The sequence below is a fragment of the Ranitomeya variabilis genome, chromosome 3 (assembly GCF_051348905.1).
Source record: "Ranitomeya variabilis isolate aRanVar5 chromosome 3, aRanVar5.hap1, whole genome shotgun sequence".
Lineage (NCBI taxonomy): Eukaryota > Metazoa > Chordata > Amphibia > Anura > Dendrobatidae > Ranitomeya > Ranitomeya variabilis.
This window is the reverse complement of record NC_135234.1, coordinates 257,377,409-257,397,049: the sequence shown is the minus strand read 5'-3', so window position 1 is coordinate 257,397,049 and position 19,641 is coordinate 257,377,409. Positions and strand designations below refer to the sequence as shown.

The window sequence follows — 19,641 nt, the reverse complement described above, 5'->3', positions numbered from 1 at the left end:
AAACACTAGTGACCCAGTGCCACTGGCAGCCATGCATGCCCAAGCCATCACACTGCCTCCGCTGTGTTTTACAGATGATGTGGTATGCTTTGGATCATGAGCTGGACCACGCCTTCAACATACTTTTCTCTTTCCATCATTCTGGTAGAGGTTGATCTTGGTTTAATCTGTCCAAAGAATGTTCTTCCAGAACTGTGTTGGCTTTTTTAGATGTTTTTTAGCAAAGTCCAGTCTAGCCTTTTTATTCCTGATGCTTATGAGTGGCTTGCACCGTGCAGTGAACCCTCAGTATTTACTTTCATGCAGTCTTCTTTATGGTAGATTTAGATATTGATACGCCTACCTCCTGGAGAGTGTTGTTCTCTTGGTTGGCTGTTGTGAAGGGGTTTCTCTTCACCATGGAGATAATTCTGCAATCATCCACCACTGTTGTCTTCCATGGGCGCCCAGGTCTTTTTGCATTGATGAGTTCACCAGTGCTTTCTTTCTTTCTCAGGATGTACCAAACTGTAGACTTTGCCACTCCTAATATTGTAGCAATTTCTGGGATGGGTTTTTTCTGTTTTGGCAGCTTAAGGATGGCTTGTTTCACCTGCATGGAGAGCTCCTTTGACCGCATGTTTACTTCACAGCAAAACCTTCCAAATGCAAGCACCACACCTCAAATCAACTCCAGGCCTTTTATCTCCTTAATTGAGAATGACATAACGAAGGGATTGCCCACACCTGTCCATTAAATAGCCTTGGAGTCAATTGTCCAATTACTTTGGGTCCCTTTAAAAACAGGGTGGCACATAATAAGGAGCTGAAGCTCCTAAACCCTTCATCCAATTTTAATGTGGATACCCTCAAATGAAAGCTGAATGTCTGAACTTCAACTGCATCTGAATTGTTTTGTTTAAAATTCATTGTGGTAATGTCTATAACCAAAATTAGAAAAATGTTGTCTCTGTCCAAATATATATGGACCTAACTGTATATACTCAAAGGCCGTCGGCCCTTCAGATCAGGAACAGGCCTTCGATGCTCCGGTGACCGCTCCATGCATTGCAGTCTCGAGAGATGATGACGTAGCGGTCTCGCGAGACTGCTACGTCATCATCTCGCGAGACCGCAATGCACTCTTAGGACCGGAGCGCGCGAGGAGCATTGGTAACCTCTTCGCCTGGATCCGGGGCCAACGGAAAGTGAGTATATAACTATTTTTTATTTTAATTCTTTTTTTTTAACAGGGATATGATGCCCACATTGCTATATACTGTGTGGGCTGTGCAATATACTACGTGGGCTGTGCAATATACTACGTGGGCTGTGCAATATACTATGTGTGTTGTTCAATATACTACGTGGTCTGTGCTATATACTACGTGGGCTGTGCTATATACTACGTGGGCTATGCTATATACTACGTGGGCTGTGCAATATACTACGTGGGCTGTGCAATATACTACGCGGGCTGTGCAATGTACTATCTGGGCTGTGCAATATACTGCGTGGGCTGTGCTATATACTACATAGGCCGTGCAATATACTATGTGGGCTGTGTTATACACTATGTGGCCTGTGTTGTACAGTACGTGGCCTGTGTTATACACCACGTGGCCTTTGTTATACACTATGTGGTGTCAGGACTCTGAACATTTTTATTACCTTTTGTGCATTACTACCCTTTTCCAAGATGGCGTCTTTGGTCTCATGTGCACTGTGTCTTCCTGCTATAAAACTCCACCCCAGCCTTCAGTCTGTGCTAGAATATTCTGCCTTGCATCCAGATCCTCAAATTGGTGACTCCCTGGCTATATACCTGCTCCTGTGAACCTGTGTGGTTATCCTGCTACTCTGCTCTGAGTTCCTGCTGCATACACCAGTTTCCAGTAATCCTCCTTCATCTGCTGCTCGTGTTTACTTCCATCTGCATTTGCTGGACATGTAAGCTGTTGCGGCTCTGCAAAAACCTGAGACTATTAGCCAGGCCTCCCTGGTTGTGCTAAGATATTATTTGAACTGCCTTATAAGCATAGCTATCTGTGTTTGGACTAAAACAAGGACTTATTCATGTCAATTATCCTCAAGAATAATTGTGCGTCATAGACTTTCTGCATGATTGAATTTTCCTCTGAAGTTCCCTATAGATTGATAAGTTGTGTTTAATCTTTACACCAAGTGTTGTCGACTTGAGTTTCTCTCTGCACCAGTTTGAATCACCGTGTGATAATATAGACTTTACCACTTATAAAACTGTGTCCTGTAGTTGTCTTGTTCCATGTTCTCCTGAGTTATCCCCTATAATTATTACAGGATACTCTTGCCAGAAAAGAGGAGACTACTGGAACAATGACTGCAGAAAGCAGATTAGAGCAGGTGTTTTCCATAATTAGATCACTGCAGAAAGATGTGGAAGGTCTGCAAAAGAAGTTTGGAAGCTTTGAACACAATCAACAAGTGTTTGGACAAACTTTGCAGGACTTAAGCACCCGCATGGCAGCCCCAGAAAACAAACTTGCTGGCATAGAGTCCCAGTATGGATGGGATTTTCAGGACATAAGCACGCAAATAGCTGCACAAGCGACTTTACCCTCTGGGCAACCGCCACCAGCTAGCCCACCTAAGTTGCCCCCATTCAGATTTAATGGTGATCGCGACAAATTTCATAGCGTTGTGAATCAATGTATGCTATATTTTGATGTGCATGCTGACTGTTTTCCTACTGATAGATCCAAAGTATTGTGTGTAATAATGCTGCTGACCTCACGAGCGCTCGCCTGGGCGAATCCGATGATTGAGTCTTGTGACCCACGGTTAAATAACTTGGATGATTTCTTGGCTGCTATGGCATTAATGTTTGATGATCCTAATCGCCATGCAACCGCTGAATCTGCTTTATTGTCTTTACGCCAGGTTAAACGTTCTGTTATTGAGTATGCTACTGAATTCAGGAGATTAGCGATAGATACCAATTGGGACAGTTATGCACAATTGCCTATTTTTAAAAGGGGTCTGTCTAGTATTGTAAAAGATGAACTAGCTCGCTCTGAATCACCACAAGAGCTAGAGACATTTATACAGCATTGTGTGCGCATAGATATTTGCCTTACTGAGCGTAGGCAGGAGACGTTTGCTGCATATAACCGTATTTCTAACTTTTCCCTTCCTTCCAAAGAGCCTGCAGGTAAAACATCTCGGGAGGTGGAGGAGATGCCCATGCAAATTGATTCCGTTCAGAGGCGTGAGATTAATGAGCGCCGGGAGCATCGCCTTCGTGAAAGTCTATGTTTCTACTGCGGTCAGTCTGACCACTTTTTAATTAACTGTCCCAAGTGTCCCAAGCGGCCTAACAAGGTGCTAGCAGCGGTAGGAGAATATGACAACTATGATGATGAATCTGACATCTCTGAATGTAGCCTGCCTTTAAATGCTGTATTCCATTCACTTTCTATGATTTCACCCCCCAAGGAGCTGAAGGAGAAGAACTCTCACTGTTCTCTCCCTATTAAGATCCTGTGTTCAGGACAGTGGATTTTCAGTGCAGCTATGATTGACTCTGGTGCAGGTGGCAATTTCATGGATATCGCATTTGCCAAGGAACATGGTATTGAAATTCAGCAAAGAGCCTCTCCAATTACCATGGAAACAGTGGATGGGTCACCTTTAATCTCTGGGCCTGTGGATCAGGAGACTGTACCCCTTGAAATTTTGTTGGAGCCTAATCATCAGGAGCAACTTTCTTTCTTGCTAATTTCTTCTCCTCATTTTCCTGCGATTTTAGGCATTCCTTGGTTGTCTTCTCAGAACCCAATTATCAACTGGGAGACCAAAGAGATTATCTTTCCAACAAGGAGCAACTGAGCGTTAACAGAAGCTGTCCCTGAGTCCACGGCTACGGAACCACATGTACAGGTATTTATTTTACCTTCAGCATATAAAGAGTTATCTGACATCTGTGACAAGAAGAATGCAGATCAGCTTCCTCCACACAGGCATTATGACTGTCCCATTGAGCTGCTTCCTGGGGCAGCTATTCCTTTTGGTAACATATACCCTTTGGTGGCACCTGAGCTTCAAGCCGTAAAGGAGTATATTGATGAAAATCTGGCCAAAGGCTTCATACGTCCTTCTTCCTCACCAGCAGGGGCACCTATATTTTTTGTAAAAAAGAAGGATGGGACCCTGAGACCCTGTGTTGACTATCGGGATCTCAATAAGGTAACCATACGAAACCGTTACCCTTTGCCTCTGATTCCCGAATTACTGGAAAGAGTCTGCCATGCTAAGGTGTTCTCTAAGCTGGATCTTCGTGGGGCTTATAATTTGGTGCGTATTCGTCCATGGGATGAGTGGAAGACAGCATTCAGATGCCGTATGGACACTTTGAATCTCTTGTGATGCCCTTTGGGCTTTGTGACGCCCCTGCAGCATTTCAACACCTTGTTAATGACATCTTCAGAGATTTGTTGGACCAGTTTATAGTGATCTATTTGGACAATATACTAATCTTTTCTGACTCTCTACAAGAACATGAAGAACATGTCAAAACTGTTTTAAGACGTCTGAAAGAGAACCATCTGTATATTAAGCCGGAGAAATGCGAGTTCCATCGTTCTGAGATACAGTTCTTACATTATATCATCTCTCCCCAGGGGCTGAACATGGAATCTGTTAAGATTCAGGCTATCCTTGACTGGCCGGTACCCAAGAACGTTAAGGAGGTCCAACGTTTTATTGGTTTTGCAAATTTCTACAGACGCTTCATTCAAAATTTTTCTGATATTGTCCGTCCCATTACTTCCTTGACAAAGAAGGAAAAGCCCTTTAAGTGGTCATCACAGGCTCAAGAGGCTTTTGACCGGCTTAAGATCTGTTTCACCTCAGCACCGCTGTTGATACACCCAGATCCAACACTTTCTTTCATTGTGCAGGTGGACGCTTCTGATAATGCTTTGGGGGCTATTCTCTCCCAAAGAACTGGAGAGAAGGGTCTGCTACATCCTTGTGCTTTCTTTTCCTGTAGCCTAACCTCAGCAGAGAAGAATTATGACGTGGGAGACAAGGAATTGCTGGCTATTATTTCGGCTTTCAAAGAATGGAGGCATCATCTGCAAGGAGCTGCACAACAGATCATAGTGCTAACTGACCATCGCAATTTAGAGTTCCTCAGATCCGCTAGATGCCTTTCTCCTCGTCAGGCTCGTTGGAACTTATTTTTAAATCAATTTAACTTTGTTATCTTGTACTGTCCAGGTTCTCGTAATGGGAAGGCTGATGCTTTATCCCGAATACTTGCTGCGGATTCCATACCTGGAGGGTCCTCCAAGACCATTCTATCTGATGCCAATTTCATCGGAGTTATCCATGATCAGGACTTGTGGAAGGAGTGCAGGGAGGCTTATGATGGTGATGTATTTCTGGCCAACCCACCTGTGGATATTAATCTTGTCTTTAAGGGTGGCATGTGGTTCAGAGATTGATGTATCTATGTCCCTGAGGCCGTCCTTCTGCAGATCCTCAAGTTGGTACATGACTCCAAGTTGGCTGGTCACAGGGGGGTACAGAAGACACAAGAGTTCCTGAGCCGATTCTTCTGGTGGCCAACTTGCCTGAAGAATACTAAGGACTATGTTCTCTCTTGCGAGGTATGTGCTCGTTACAAGACTCCTCGTGTGGCACCTACCGGTCTCCTGCAACCATTACCTGTTCCGTCCCACCCTTGGGGGTCTATATCAATAGACTTTATTGTGGAGCTGCCTACATCTGGGGGCATGAATATGATCATGGTGGTAGTTGATTGCCTGACTAAAGCCGCTCATTTTGTTCCATGCACCGCCCTCCCCTCAGCTAAGGATACAGTGAACTTGGTTATTCAGAATGTCTTCCGGCTGCATGGGGTCCTGGATGAGATCATCTCTGACCGTGGAGTACAGTTCACTTCAAGATTCTGAAAGGGGTTTTGCTCTGCACTCAACATTAATGTCTGTCTCTCTTCCGCTTACCATCCCCAGACAAATGGTCAGACTGAGCGTACGAACTAGACGTTGGAACATTATCGAAGATGCTATGTCAGCCATTTCCAAGATGATTGGTTGGAGTTACTGCCGTTACCCGAATTTTCATACAACAATTCTCAGAGCGCCTCCACTAAGTACACTCCTTTCTTTGCCAATCTGGGTTATCATCTGTGTATCTTACCTAGGTCTCCAATTAATTCTCCGGTTCCGGCAGTTGAGGAAAGGCTGACTGCGATGAGGCAAAATCTGGATGTTCTGAAGGAATCCCTGACCACAGCTCAAGAACGTTATAAGAGATCGGCAGATAGATTCCGTAAACCTGCACTCATGTTCAAGGTAGGAGATTCCATGTGGTTAGCAACTAAGAATCCGAAGTTAAACGTTCCTTCACAAAAACTTGGACAGAAATTAATTGGCCCTTTCAAGATCAACGGTATTGTGAGCTCTGAGGCCTGCCGGCTGAAGCTGCCTAGGACTATGAAGGTACACCCAGTTTTTCATGTATCTTTACTAAAGCCTGTATCTCCTAATACCTTCCAGGGACGTGTTGTGCCACCTCCGCAGCCTGTGGTGATTGATGGGCAAGAACAATTTGTGGTGGAGGAAATTATTGATTCCAGGATTCGCAGGAATCGGCTCAAATATCTGATAAGATGGCAGGGATATCCCCCTGAGGAAGACTCTTGGGAACCTGTGGAAAACATCAATGCCCAACAGAAGATTTCTCGTTTCATCAGAGATTCCCTGAGAAACCAGGTCCAGGATCATCCTGAGGCCGCTTCTAAGGAGGGAGTAATGTCAGGACTCTGAACATTTTTATTACCTTTTGTGCATTACTGCCCTTTTCCAAGATGGCGTCTTTGGTCTCATGTGCACTGTGTCTTCCTGCTATAAAACTCCACCCCAGCCTTCAGTCTGTGCTAGAGTATTCTGCCTTGCATCCAGCTCCTCACCCTGGTGACTCCCTGGCTATATACCTGCTCCTGTGAACCTGTGTGGTTATCCTGCTACTCTGCTCTGAGATCCTGCTGCATACACCAGTTTCCAGTAATTCTCCTTCATCTGCTGCTCGTGTTTACTTTGATCTGCATTTGCTGGACATGTAAGCTGTTGCTGCTCTGCAAAAACCTGAGACTATTAGCCAGGCCTCCCTGGTTGTGCTAAGATATTATTTGAACTGACTTATAAGCATAGCTATCTGTGTTTGGACTAAAACAAGGAGTTATTCGTGTCAAGTATCCTCAAGAGTAATTGTGCTTCATAGACTTTCTGTGTGATTGCATTTTCCTCTGAAGTTCCCTATAGACTGCTAAGCTGCGTTTAATCTTTACACCAAGTGTTGTGGGCTTGAGTTTCCCTCTGTACCTGTTTGAATCACCGAGTGATAATTTAGACTTTACCACTTATAAAACTGTGTCCTGTAGTTGTCTTGTTCCATGCAAAGAGTCTCCTGAGTTATCCCCTATAATTATTACACGTGGCCTGTGTTATACACTACGTGGCCTGTGTTATACACTACGTGGGCTGTGTTATACACTACGTGGACTGTTTTTTACACTTCATGGGCTGTGTTATATAATGTGTGCAACGGCTGTTATATACTACGTGAGCTGTGTTATATGCTACGTGGGCTCTTAAAAACTACGTGACTATGTTATATGCTATGTGTGCTGTTATACACTCCATGGGCTGTGCTATATACTATGTGGCTGTGCTATATACTCTGTGGGCTGTGTTATATACTATGTGGCTGTGCTATATACTCGGTGGGCTGTGCTATATACTACGTGGCTGTGCTATATACTACATGGCTGTGCTATATACTACGTGGCTGTGCTATATACTGTGTGGGCTTTTATATACTACATGGCCGGCCGCGAACAATCAGCGACAGGCGCAGACCGGCCGCGAATTGGTGCGGGATTTGAACCACGCTTTGCTAATTAGTCGCGGCCGGCCGAATCCTGTGTATTCAATGTATTATTCTAAAATCTTCATAAATAAACTACATACATATTCTAGAATACCCGATGCGTTAGAATCGGGCTACCATCTAGTATCACATAAAATCCCAATAAAAATACATTTAAGCTTGTCGGTGTAATGTGAAAAACATAGAAAATTTCATGGGATAGGAAAACTTTTCAAGGAACTGTAAATACATGACATCACCTATCCTTTATTAAGATTTACCCTTTATTATACAGTAGGTGGAATCACTGTGTACTGTACATTAACAACACTAATCCATCCAGGGATGGTATATGGGAGCGCAGGAGAAGGCTTCCATATAAAAAACAGTTGAAATATGAAGAACATTGTTTGAGGAACTAAAGGGGTACAGATCTATTATTTCCTATCAATCATTGGTTGTCTGCTGTCTACACAAAGCTTGTTCTTGTGATTTGCAATCTATATTATAGGAGCTCAATTAAATGGGTATTCTCAAGTTTGAAATTGATTCCATATCCATGAGATAGGGAATAACTTTTTGATTGCTGAGTTTCCAAGCTCTATAACCCCCATCAATCACAAGAACCGGATTGTACAGAATGGACCAGGGCTGCTCCATTCATCCCAAATAGGACTGGTGGAGACATCCGCGCGCTGTGCACGGCTGGTCTTCAGGGCTTTCCCTGTGATAGGGAACTTATCCCATATCCAATAGCTTCAAAACGTGAGAATTCATAAAAGATGTAGGTGGTTGAAAGTCCATTAGCTTGCTGATAATTCTCAATAACAGCCAGTAGAATAGGGCCGGCAGTGTAATCCAGGTTGTGAATCAGGACCAATCTCAAGCTTCTTAAGAATGTCATAGTTGGCATTTTGCTAATACTGTAGGAGATTACAATTAAGGGTCACATATCCTTCCACACAAGATATGGAAAGGGGCTAATGAAGCTTTATACCTGACGAAGCCTGACGTCACTGAGTGTTATATAAGCTACAAGACAATGAGGGGGAGTAGGATCCTCTGAGCAGATGGTAATATTCCTACCTGCTTCACATCTCATTGATCTTATTATCTAGGATGACGGCAATGCATTAAATAAAAGGAAAAGCTTTTCATTTACATATCATTATCTGCCAGCAAGATAAACATCAGTGAGGCCAGATCTTGTGAATGTGCTTGTTGTATCCAGACTAGAAATGTCTACATAATGAAAACAAGTCATCTTGAAAGATCTATATAAATATGTATGCCTCAATAATCGCTGATTACATGTCTGGATGCGACTGTACAAAAAAAAAAAACACACGGTAATTCATTCTCATCACTGATCAATGTCACTCAAAATTCCGGCAAGTGTATCATTAATAGATCTCACAAGTGCAAAACAAGAAAACACTTGCATGTCAAATCCTAGGACTGATATAAGACTTACCCAGGATATCACCTAGCTGTATCAATGGAACAGCTCAGTTATTTAAAGGGAATCTATCCCGAGGTTTTTGCTACCCCATCTGAGGGTATGATATAGGGGCAGATACTCTGATTTCAGTGATGCATCACTTACTGGGCTGCTTGCTGTAGTTTTGATAAAATCACTGTTTTATCTGCAGCAGATATACTATTTCATTGCATGGTTAGTTCTACATAATTTTGCCCCCATCACTGATTGTCAGCTTTCTTTTTACTCCTTGCATAGGCAGAAAGCTGGCAGCCAGTTGTGGGAGTAGAGTTATACAGAGCTCATGAATATGGAAGACTAGATAGCAGCAGGTTTACTGGTCCTCTAGTGATAATCTCCTGCTCATAAAATAGTGATTTTATGAAAACCACAGCAAGCAGCCCAGTAAGTGACACATTGCTGGAATCATGGTCTCTGTCTCTGCATTATACTGCTTGCAGATAACCTTAAATGGCAAAAACCTGGTGATAGATTTACTTTATACCAACCAGGGTGCTAGCACCAATCCTAACCGATGGTGGTCTACTCAGCTGTCCAGTAAATGTCTTCATGACCCTGGTATCGTCGACGGGGTAGTCTTCTAGGACAAGACCCACCCCCACCCACCTCTTCTCCCACCGTGGCCCCCAATTATCATTCCTATAACAATAAAGACACGACGTCATTAATTCTTTGGAATGATATAGGCCACAGTAGCCTTATTTATTAAACATGAACAATAAATACATAAATACAAAGCAATCATAACATTTTTAAAGACTAGAAGGAGTCCTCGGAGCCCCAAGAATCTGGTGATTGACAACCCATACCGTGAACGTACATAACACCAACTTTACTCCCAGCCGTTCAAAACCCTGGCTCGGGAGCACCAAAAAACCCACCCAAGGGTTCCCTGTTCACGGTAAAAAATCCCAGGAGATCCGGCCACCCCTGCCGGAACTCCCCAACCACCATTCACCAGATTCAAAAGACACCAACACCAAAACAGAGGAGCCATAAGCCAAAATGGATCCCCAAACCAATTTATTACCAACTCCCAGGACTCCCCCCAGCCGCCACGGCCACAATGACCCAAAGTAAAACACCCTTGCCATAAATGGACAGAAACATAACACAACCATCTCTTCTTTATTTTTTATTTTTTTTTTTTTTAAATAGAAAAACAACAATAGGGCGGGAGGGCGGGACTGCTCTCGATTCAAAAGTGCGGGAAGTGATTGGACCCACCCCCCAAACTCCCATAAATCCTCAGCCACTAAACCTTCCCTCCCCTTTCATTAACCCCTTACCTACCCCACTCCCCCCCATTGTCATGCAGGCCTTCGCCTACGCCGTGGGGGGAGGGGGTACGGCTTGCTCCGGCCTTTACTTGACCCTGGTATCGTCGACGGGGTAGTCTTCTAGGACAAGACCCACCCCCACCCACCTCTTCTCCCACCGTGGCCCCCAATTATCATTCCTATAACAATAAAGACACGACGTCATTAATTCTTTGGAATGATATAGGCCACAGTAGCCTTATTTATTAAACATGAACAATAAATACATAAATACAAAGCAATCATAACATTTTTAAAGACTAGAAGGAGTCCTCGGAGCCCCAAGAATCTGGTGATTGACAACCCATACCGTGAACGTACATAACACCAACTTTACTCCCAGCCGTTCAAAACCCTGGCTCGGGAGCACCAAAAAACCCACCCAAGGGTTCCCTGTTCACGGTAAAAAATCCCAGGAGATCCGGCCACCCCTGCCGGAACTCCCCAACCACCATTCACCAGATTCAAAAGACACCAACACCAAAACAGAGGAGCCATAAGCCAAAATGGATCCCCAAACCAATTTATTACCAACTCCCAGGACTCCCCCCAGCCGCCACAACGAGAGGCCCTTTGAACACCTCAAAGGCCCGAGACCCCACCACTCCGAAAAAATATAGCCCGTTCAATGCCTTCCTGAATAGCGAGGGCCCAAAAATCCATACCCACCGCATTCAAATGGACCCCATCAGCCAACCAAAAGGCCCCTTCCCCTTTCTCCAGTTCAAAATGCCGAACCGCCACGCCTCCATTCCTGACCACAAAACCCGATACCGCCCGATTGACCTTTATCCGGGCTTTATTCAACCTGTCCAAGGACCTCATGTTCCTCCATCGCTTGCGCGGCACGATATCTGACCAAATAACAGTCAACCCGGGGTACAATACCCACAAACGCAGACAATCCTGCTTGATATCCTTTATCAAGTCCCGAAATGGTCGGGCACCCAAGTCATTACCCCCGACGTGCAATACTAAAACATCCGGAGCCCTGTCCAGGCGAACACTATCGGTAATTTCTTTTAAAACTCTACGCCAAGTCAATCCCCTAAAACCCAACCAACGGATTACCGCCACCTCGCGACCGAAACCCAGTTGCCGCCCGTCGTTCCGCAAGTCAGCCCGCTGCGCTCCCCAATGGACGTATGAATGGCCGAAAATCCACACCAACAGCGGCGAGGAACCTGAAAAACACAAACACGAAAAATCAAAGCAACACGACCAAAAACAACAGGCATCAAGCCACCCACCTTCCAAAGACACACCTCCGTTTACGGGCGCACGTAGCTCCGATATCTATCAGAGCGCCACCTGCCAATGCGCTGAATTACCGGAACCCCAAGGCCCCCCAACGCCGCTTCAGTCGTCGCCCCAATCCTGAAAGAGTGAGGAGCGAACCCGCCTACCTCCAGGCCCAGCAACCCAATCGTCTTTCTAAAAATCGCCGTAAATTGATACCGGGACAACGAGGAACCGTCCCTGTGGCATAACAACGACCGATCACGACTAGGCAGCAATTCCCAAAAATTCGCTAAACAGGCGACGGGGCACATCACCGAGCCTGGAACAGCACCTAACACAATCCTGCTACCCCTCCCTTCCTGATCGGACTTAGACCGCCGCAACCACAACTCGACCGACCCTGCCGATAAAAACACATCACGAGCCAACAAACCTCCCATCACATTCTTGCTAGGTGAAACCAACTCACCCACTCGAAAAGCCCCAAAAAAGGCTAAAGAAAAAGCTAGCCGAAATAAACGCAATTCAAAACCCGACACACAAACCGAAGGCAAAACCCCGCCCAACCTTTCCAACAAGCTGAAAGACACGGGACGTCTGGCATCAATGCGCCGCGGCCGCCGCCGAAAACCCTTCACCGCTTGTTCCACCAGAAAAACCTTGGTTAAATCCAATTGACCACATAATTTAAAACCGAATGCCAAACCCGACATAACACGAGACACCTTAGCAGGAGACCAGCCCTCTGCAGCTCCACGACTCAACCAGGACAACAACACCCCAGTCTGCTCCTGCTCGCTCGGCCCACCACCGACAGCCCGCAACAAATCCACCCACTCCAGCCAAATAGCCTTGTAAGCCTCCCATGTTCTAGGAGCCAACGACGACTTGATCAATGCCTCCGCGTCTCGAACACCACAAGCCAAAGTTCTGCAGGGCATTCCAACCCCACGGCCTCCGCATCTGGAACCAGTGACCGAAAACGTTCGAACTGTGAACGAGAGAGAGAGTCGGCAATGGAATTATGAGCCCCAGGAACATGTGTCGCCGTTACATGCGCGTTCAACCTCAAACACGATAAAACCAGCTGTCTCAACACACGCACCACGGGGGGCGACGAAGCCGACAAATTATTTATCGCACAAACCACCCCCATGTTGTCACAATAGAAACGAACACGCCTGTTTCGAAAAACCTGTTGCCACAAATGCACCGCCACCAAAATAGGAAAAAATTTCCAAAAGTGCGATATTCCGAACCAAACCGGCAGAAATCCATGAAGTCGGCCACTGTGCCGCGCACCATTGCCCCTGAAAATACGCACCGAAACCTGACCCCCCGGCCGCATCAGTAAACAATTCCAACGACTCATTGTCAACCACCCCCTCCTGAAACAACGACCGGCCATTGTAGCTCTCCAAAAAACAACTCCACACAGTCAGATCATCCTTATGGTCAGCCGACAACCGCACAAAATGATGAGGAGCACGAACTCCAGCCGTAGCCATAGCCAACCGCCTAGAAAAAACTCTGCCCATAGGCATAACTCGACAGGCGAAATTCAGCTTACCAAGGAGCGACTGCAACTCCCTCAATGACAACTTCCGCAACCGACAAGCCCGCAGCACCTCCTCCCGCAAAGCCACCACTTTGTCAATGGGCAACCTGAACTCCCACTGAATGGTATCAATTACGATACCAAGAAAAGACAAGCACGTACTCGGGCCCTCAGTTTTACCCGGAGCCAACGGCACTCCAAAACGATGCGCCACGAGTTCTATTGCTCTCAAAATCTTCCTGCAACAGTCAGACCCAGCCGGGCCGACGCACAAAAAATCATCCAAATAATGAATGACAGAATCACAACCCGAAACGTCACGAACCACCCACTCCAAAAAGGAGCTAAACGCCTCAAACAACGCACAAGAAAGCGAACACCCCATGGGTAAACACCTATCAACAAAAAAGCGATCCTCCCAAAAACAACCAAGCAGCCGAACGCTATCTGGATGAACCGGCAACAAACGAAAGGCGGATTCAATATCTGTCTTAGCTAGCAGAGCCCCTCTTCCGGCTTTCTGAACCCATTCCACCGCCAAATCAAAAGACGCGTAAACCACCGAGCAAAGTCCGGGGTCAATGCCGTCATTAACCGACATACCTCTAGGATACGACAGATGCTGAATCAAACGAAATTTCCCTTCTTCCTTTTTAGGCACAACTCCTAAAGGGGAAACCACCAAATCCCCAAAAGGCGGTAACTCAAACGGGCCCGCCATCCGCCCCAAAGCAACCTCCTTTCGCAATTTTTCAGAAACCACATCACCATGCAACAAAGCCGACCGCAAATTCTTCCTAACACAAGGGACCTCAAACGAAGGGGCCGGAATAACAAAACCTTCTTGAAAACCTGATAACAGTAACCCCGCTTTTTCCCTATCTGGATATCTATTTAGATAAGGGACCATCTTTTCCCACATCACCGGTGTCACCCCCATGGGTATTACCGGCTCCTGACTTTCCTCTACCCTTCTTGAAACATTTTGCCGCCCCATGTGAGGAGCCGCTACAGTGGGAACACAAGTGTTTAAACTTACAATTGACCCCGAATCTACACTGGCCTTCGTTAAACTGCCAGCAAACACCCAACTTTTGACCCCCTGCCTGGCTAGAGGAACCAGAGGACCCTGAGGCCCCGGACTGAAAACCCTGGCCGGACCCACCGGCCCCTCCTTGAAAGGGATGACCGAACTTGTACTGCGCCATCACCCGCAACCAAAGTCTGATATCTTTCTGATCCCAGCGAATTGCCGGCCGAACCGCTTTCCTCTGTCTGAACTGCTCATCGTACCTGAGCCACGCCTGACCGCCATACACCCTATAAGCTTCATGGATAGAATCCAAGTAACAGAACAGACCTGAGCGATTCTCAGGTGCCTTCTCTTCAATCACACTAGCCAAAATGGCGAAGGCCTGCAGCCAGTTAGCAAACGTCTGAGGAATCAAGCGCCACCGCCGCTTTTCCTCATCTTCCTTCTTACCCTCATCCTTCTTTTTCTTATCTAGGTTAAATTTCTCTAACGGAAGTAACGAAAATATTTCAACATATTCGTCCTTCGCAATCTTTTCCTTAACTTCCTTCTTAAGATGCGCCCCTAGGGGGCCCTCAAAACACACGTAAACTTCGCCGTGAGCCCTGTCATCTAAATGCACCCTACACTCTTTTTCCTTCTCCGTCTGCACTGAAACCGATATCGGCCCAGGAACCACCACTGGAGCCCCCACTGCCCCAAAAGCCCCCACCAGCGGGCTCGACCAAGCCCCTAAATGTCTCTGAGCGGACATACTCTGCTCTAGTCTAGATAACAAACCCTGCACGCTACTCAACAGCTCACGAACCCCTGCTGAACCGGCATCGCCTGCCACCCTCTCAACACTACCAAGCCCCTGACTACCCGCAAAAGCTGGCGATGCCAAAGTAGGAGTACACAGACCCGACACAGACATATACTCACCGGGCTGCGAGGGATCTGTAGGCCCCCCAGCCGAAGTGCTGGCATCCAAACGTCCCCGGCTCACCGCGTCCATGAACAATCCGCCCGAATCCGACCGCTGATGAGATCCCAGGAGGTCTTCAGAGGTGCCCTGTCCAGATACAGGCACCGCGGATAAAGGTGCCAGACTCTGTCTGCCCGAGGAGACTGGTGCCTGCGTAGATGAGCTGGCAGCACACCAGCTCAGATCTGCTCCAGCGCCAGCCGCCACCGCCAGTACGCCGTCCTGCCGACCTGACGCAGGAGAGGTCCCCGCCGCTGAAGATGGAGCCGGCCCGAATCCGTCCTGCCGTGGGCCGCCCGCCCTGGTGTCACCGACCGAAGCCCCCACACTCCCAGATGAGGCCGAGGCAGGCCGCGCGGCTGGAGCCTCACCGCTGCGGCCTCCCGCTCCACCAAGCCCAGCACGCTGTCCGGCGCGCCGAAGCCCCGCCCCCGCTGCACTGCGGGGTGCAGGCCTGCCAGCCGCCGCTGAGCCCCGACCGGCAGTTGGATTCCTCCCAGGCCGGGACCGGGGCGCCGCTGAACTTACCGGTGCCCGGCCTGGAGGGTCCCGCGAGGGGCTCCTGCGCCTTCTGGGGGCTCGGGGACCGGAGTCCGGTGAAAGGCGCTCGGGGGGCCGCGTCCTCCGAGAACGCCGCTCCAGCGGCGCTGCAGCGCCGGACGGCCCCGCACCGTCCGACATGATGCGGGCCACCTGCGCCTGCAACCACCCGGGGGGATGCGACGCTGCAGCCGCCCTGAGGGACTCAAGGATAGAATCCACGCCAGACATAGCAGGTATGACTGCTCTCGATTCAAAAGTGCGGGAAGTGATTGGACCCACCCCCCAAACTCCCATAAATCCTCAGCCACTAAACCTTCCCTCCCCTTTCATTAACCCCTTACCTACCCCACTCCCCCCCATTGTCATGCAGGCCTTCGCCTACGCCGTGGGGGGAGGGGGTACGGCTTGCTCCGGCCTTTACTCAAAGACAAAGGGTTTGTCCTCTACTGGATATACACAAGTGCCTGAAGAAATACAGAGCAGAAATGATTCATGCATGAAGGCCACATGTTAGGAACGGTGTATCCAAGGTGAGAAATGAACAAGATGGCTCCCCTGCAGTATGAAGACTACAAGATGCAGAGGTTCCTCTCCACCAAAGAAGCTAGAAGCAGTAATGAAGATGGCTAAAGTAGGAGGACGTGTGCTTGTAGCCTGCAATGGTATCCCACCCCTGTACATTATGTCATGATACAAAGGCACATTACCTTCTGATGTTATATTGTTATGAAGCATGAGATTTCTTGTGTATTGGAGGAATCCTTTGAAAAGACTTAGATCTGACATCATACAAAGTATGTACTCTATTGACCACTTACTGTATGAGCAGCCATACACTTCAATCCTCATTCCAATCCCCCCACTTGGATTCCACCCCAGTGGAACAAAGCGCAGGAATCTGGCCTTAATGGAATGATGGAACTTGTGACTGACCACACCGTCAGCATTTGTGTTCCCTGGAAACACCTGTAGATGCAAAGTAAAAAAGAAACAAGTTATTAGAGGAGGATTCTATTATACATATTCACACAAGCAACATATCAAAGCAGAACAAGAGAATGAGATCAATCTCCCCCAGTCTTCCGGACACCAAGAAACCAATGAGTATAAATAACCCAAAAAATCACATTATTTCTATTCCCCACATCCTTCAGTCTGTTATACAAGCTTCTTCCTGACGTGTTCAGAGTCTATCCAGACAAGAAGGGGTATTCAGAGAGAAACTCCTGTTACACAAGCTTGTCATTCTAGTAACATAATAAATGTTCACTGGCTGAAGTGGTAAGGAAAGAGCCAAAGACTGATTGCACATAGTACTCCTTCCTAATCCTAAATGTACTTTTCATCATGCCTCAAAATGGAGCAAAGAGTTTAGAATCTGATGGTCAAAATAATAGTACAAAATATACACTGCTCAAAAAAATAATAATGGGAACACTTAAACAACATAATATAACTCCAAGTAAATCAAACTTCTGTGAAATCAAACTGTCCACTTAGGAAGCAACACTGACAATCAATTTCACATGCTGCTGTGCAAATGGAATAGACAACAGATGGAAATTATTGGCAATTATCAAGACACACTCAATAAAGGAGTGGTTTTGCAGGTGGGGACCACAGACCACATCTCAGTACCAATGCTTTCTAGCTGATGTTTTGGTCCCTTTTGAATGTTGGTTGTGCTTTCACACTCGTGGTAGCAGGAGATGGACTCTACAACCCACACAAGTGGCTCAGGTAGTGCAGCTCATCCAGGATGGCACATCAATGCGAGCTGTGGCAAGAAGGTTTGCTGTGTCTGTCAGCGTAGTGTCCAGAGGCTGGAGGCGCTACCAGGAGACAGGCCAGTACACCAGGAGATGTGGATGGGGCCGTAGGAGGGCAGCAACCCAGCAGCAGGACTGCTACCTCAGCCTTTCAGCAAGGAGGAACAGGAGGAGCAGTGCCAGAGCCCTGCAAAATGACCTCCAGCAGGCCACAAATGTGCATGTGTCTGCAAAAACAGAAACTGGGTCCATGAGGATGCTCTGAGTGCCTGATGTCCACAGATCGGGGTTGCGCTCACAGCCCAACACTGTGCAGGACGCTTGGCATTTACCACAGAACACCAGGATTGGCAAATTTGCCACTGGCGCCCTGTGCTCTTCACAGATGAAAGCAGGTTCACAGTGAGCACATGTGACAGATGTGACAGAGTCTGGAGACACCGTGGAGAGCAATCTGCTGCCTGCAACATTCTTCAGCATGACCGGTTTGGCATTGGGTCAGTAATGGCGTGGGGTGGCATTTCTTTGGAGGGACGCACAGCCCTCTATGTGCTCGCCAGAAGTAGCCTGACTGCCATTAGGTACCAAGATGAGATCCTCAGATCCTTGTGAGACCATATGCTGGTGCAGTTGGCCTTGGGTTCCTCCTAATGCAGGACAATGCCAGACCTCATGTAGCTAGAGTGTGTCAGCAGCGCCTGCAAGATGAAGACATCGAAGCTATAGACTGACCCGCCCGTTCCCCAGACCTGAATCCAATTGAACACATCTGGGACATCATGTCTCGCATTATCCACCAACGTCACATTGCACCACAGACTGTCCAGGAGTTGGCAGATGCTTTAGGTCTGGGAGGAGATCCCTCAGGAGACCATCCGCCACCTCATCAGGAGCATGCCCAGGCATTGTAGGGAGGTCATACAGGCACATGGAGGCAACACACAAACAACTGAACATCATTTCCTTGTCTTGAGGCATTTCCACTAAAGTTGGTTCAGCCTGCAATTTGATTTTCCACTTTGATTTTGAGTATCATTCCAAATCCAGACCTCCGTGGGATATTAGTTGTGATTTACATTGATCATTTTTATGTTTTATTGTTCTCAACACATTCCACTATGTAATGAATAAAGATTTACAACTGAAATATTTCATTCAGTGATAACTAGGATGTGGTATTTTAGTGTTCCTTTTATTTTTTTGAGCAGTGTGTTATGTAGGAGAATGGAGCTGCGACACTACTGCCTTCGTAACTGGTGTAATACTGCAATCAATACGCTGGTACATGACTACAAAAGTGCTACCTCTCATGTGCTGGAAGCAAACTCCTACTTTGTTCCATCAGTGGCACTCCTTCTGGGGCGTTTTACAGGTCTCCACTAAATATACCACCCCTGACTCCAACCAGCCCTCCCAGCAGCAGTGCAGTATGTGTAAATGTCTTGTGACCACTGCCTGCGCTACAGTTATATAGCATGTGAGGCAATGGAGCGGCAGGAGAAGCAGGATTCAGTCAAGCTTATACAGCGCTGTTCCCCGGCCATCAGTTAGTCAACAACCCCACGGATGAGGATACCCCTGCTGTGTGTGCAGACGTCTCTCCCGCTCAAGTCCTGTGAAGTTTCATCCACAGTTCTCTCTTAATAAATTCTAAACAGCAGCAGTCAATTATCAGTGAAGTAATACAGCTAATTATTTCATTTCACAAACATTGACTATCGGAGGCAGGTACCTTAGCAGTGAGCCACAAGCTCAAAAGGAATTTCTCTGGTAAAATGCCTCAATATTAGTATTG

The 19,641-nt window shown here is 47.0% G+C and overlaps 1 protein-coding gene across 1 annotated transcript in view; it reads right to left on the bottom strand.

The window, feature by feature from the left end:
• LOC143815804 (contactin-associated protein-like 5) overlaps nucleotides 1-19,641 on the bottom strand; it is a 1,144,596-nt gene that overhangs the window by 642,564 nt on the left and 482,391 nt on the right. Inside the window, exon 4 of the mRNA XM_077295418.1 lies at nucleotides 16,896-17,043. Within this exon, the coding sequence (XP_077151533.1) occupies nucleotides 16,896-17,043 (148 nt within the window). The remainder of the gene's footprint in view (nucleotides 1-16,895; nucleotides 17,044-19,641) is intronic.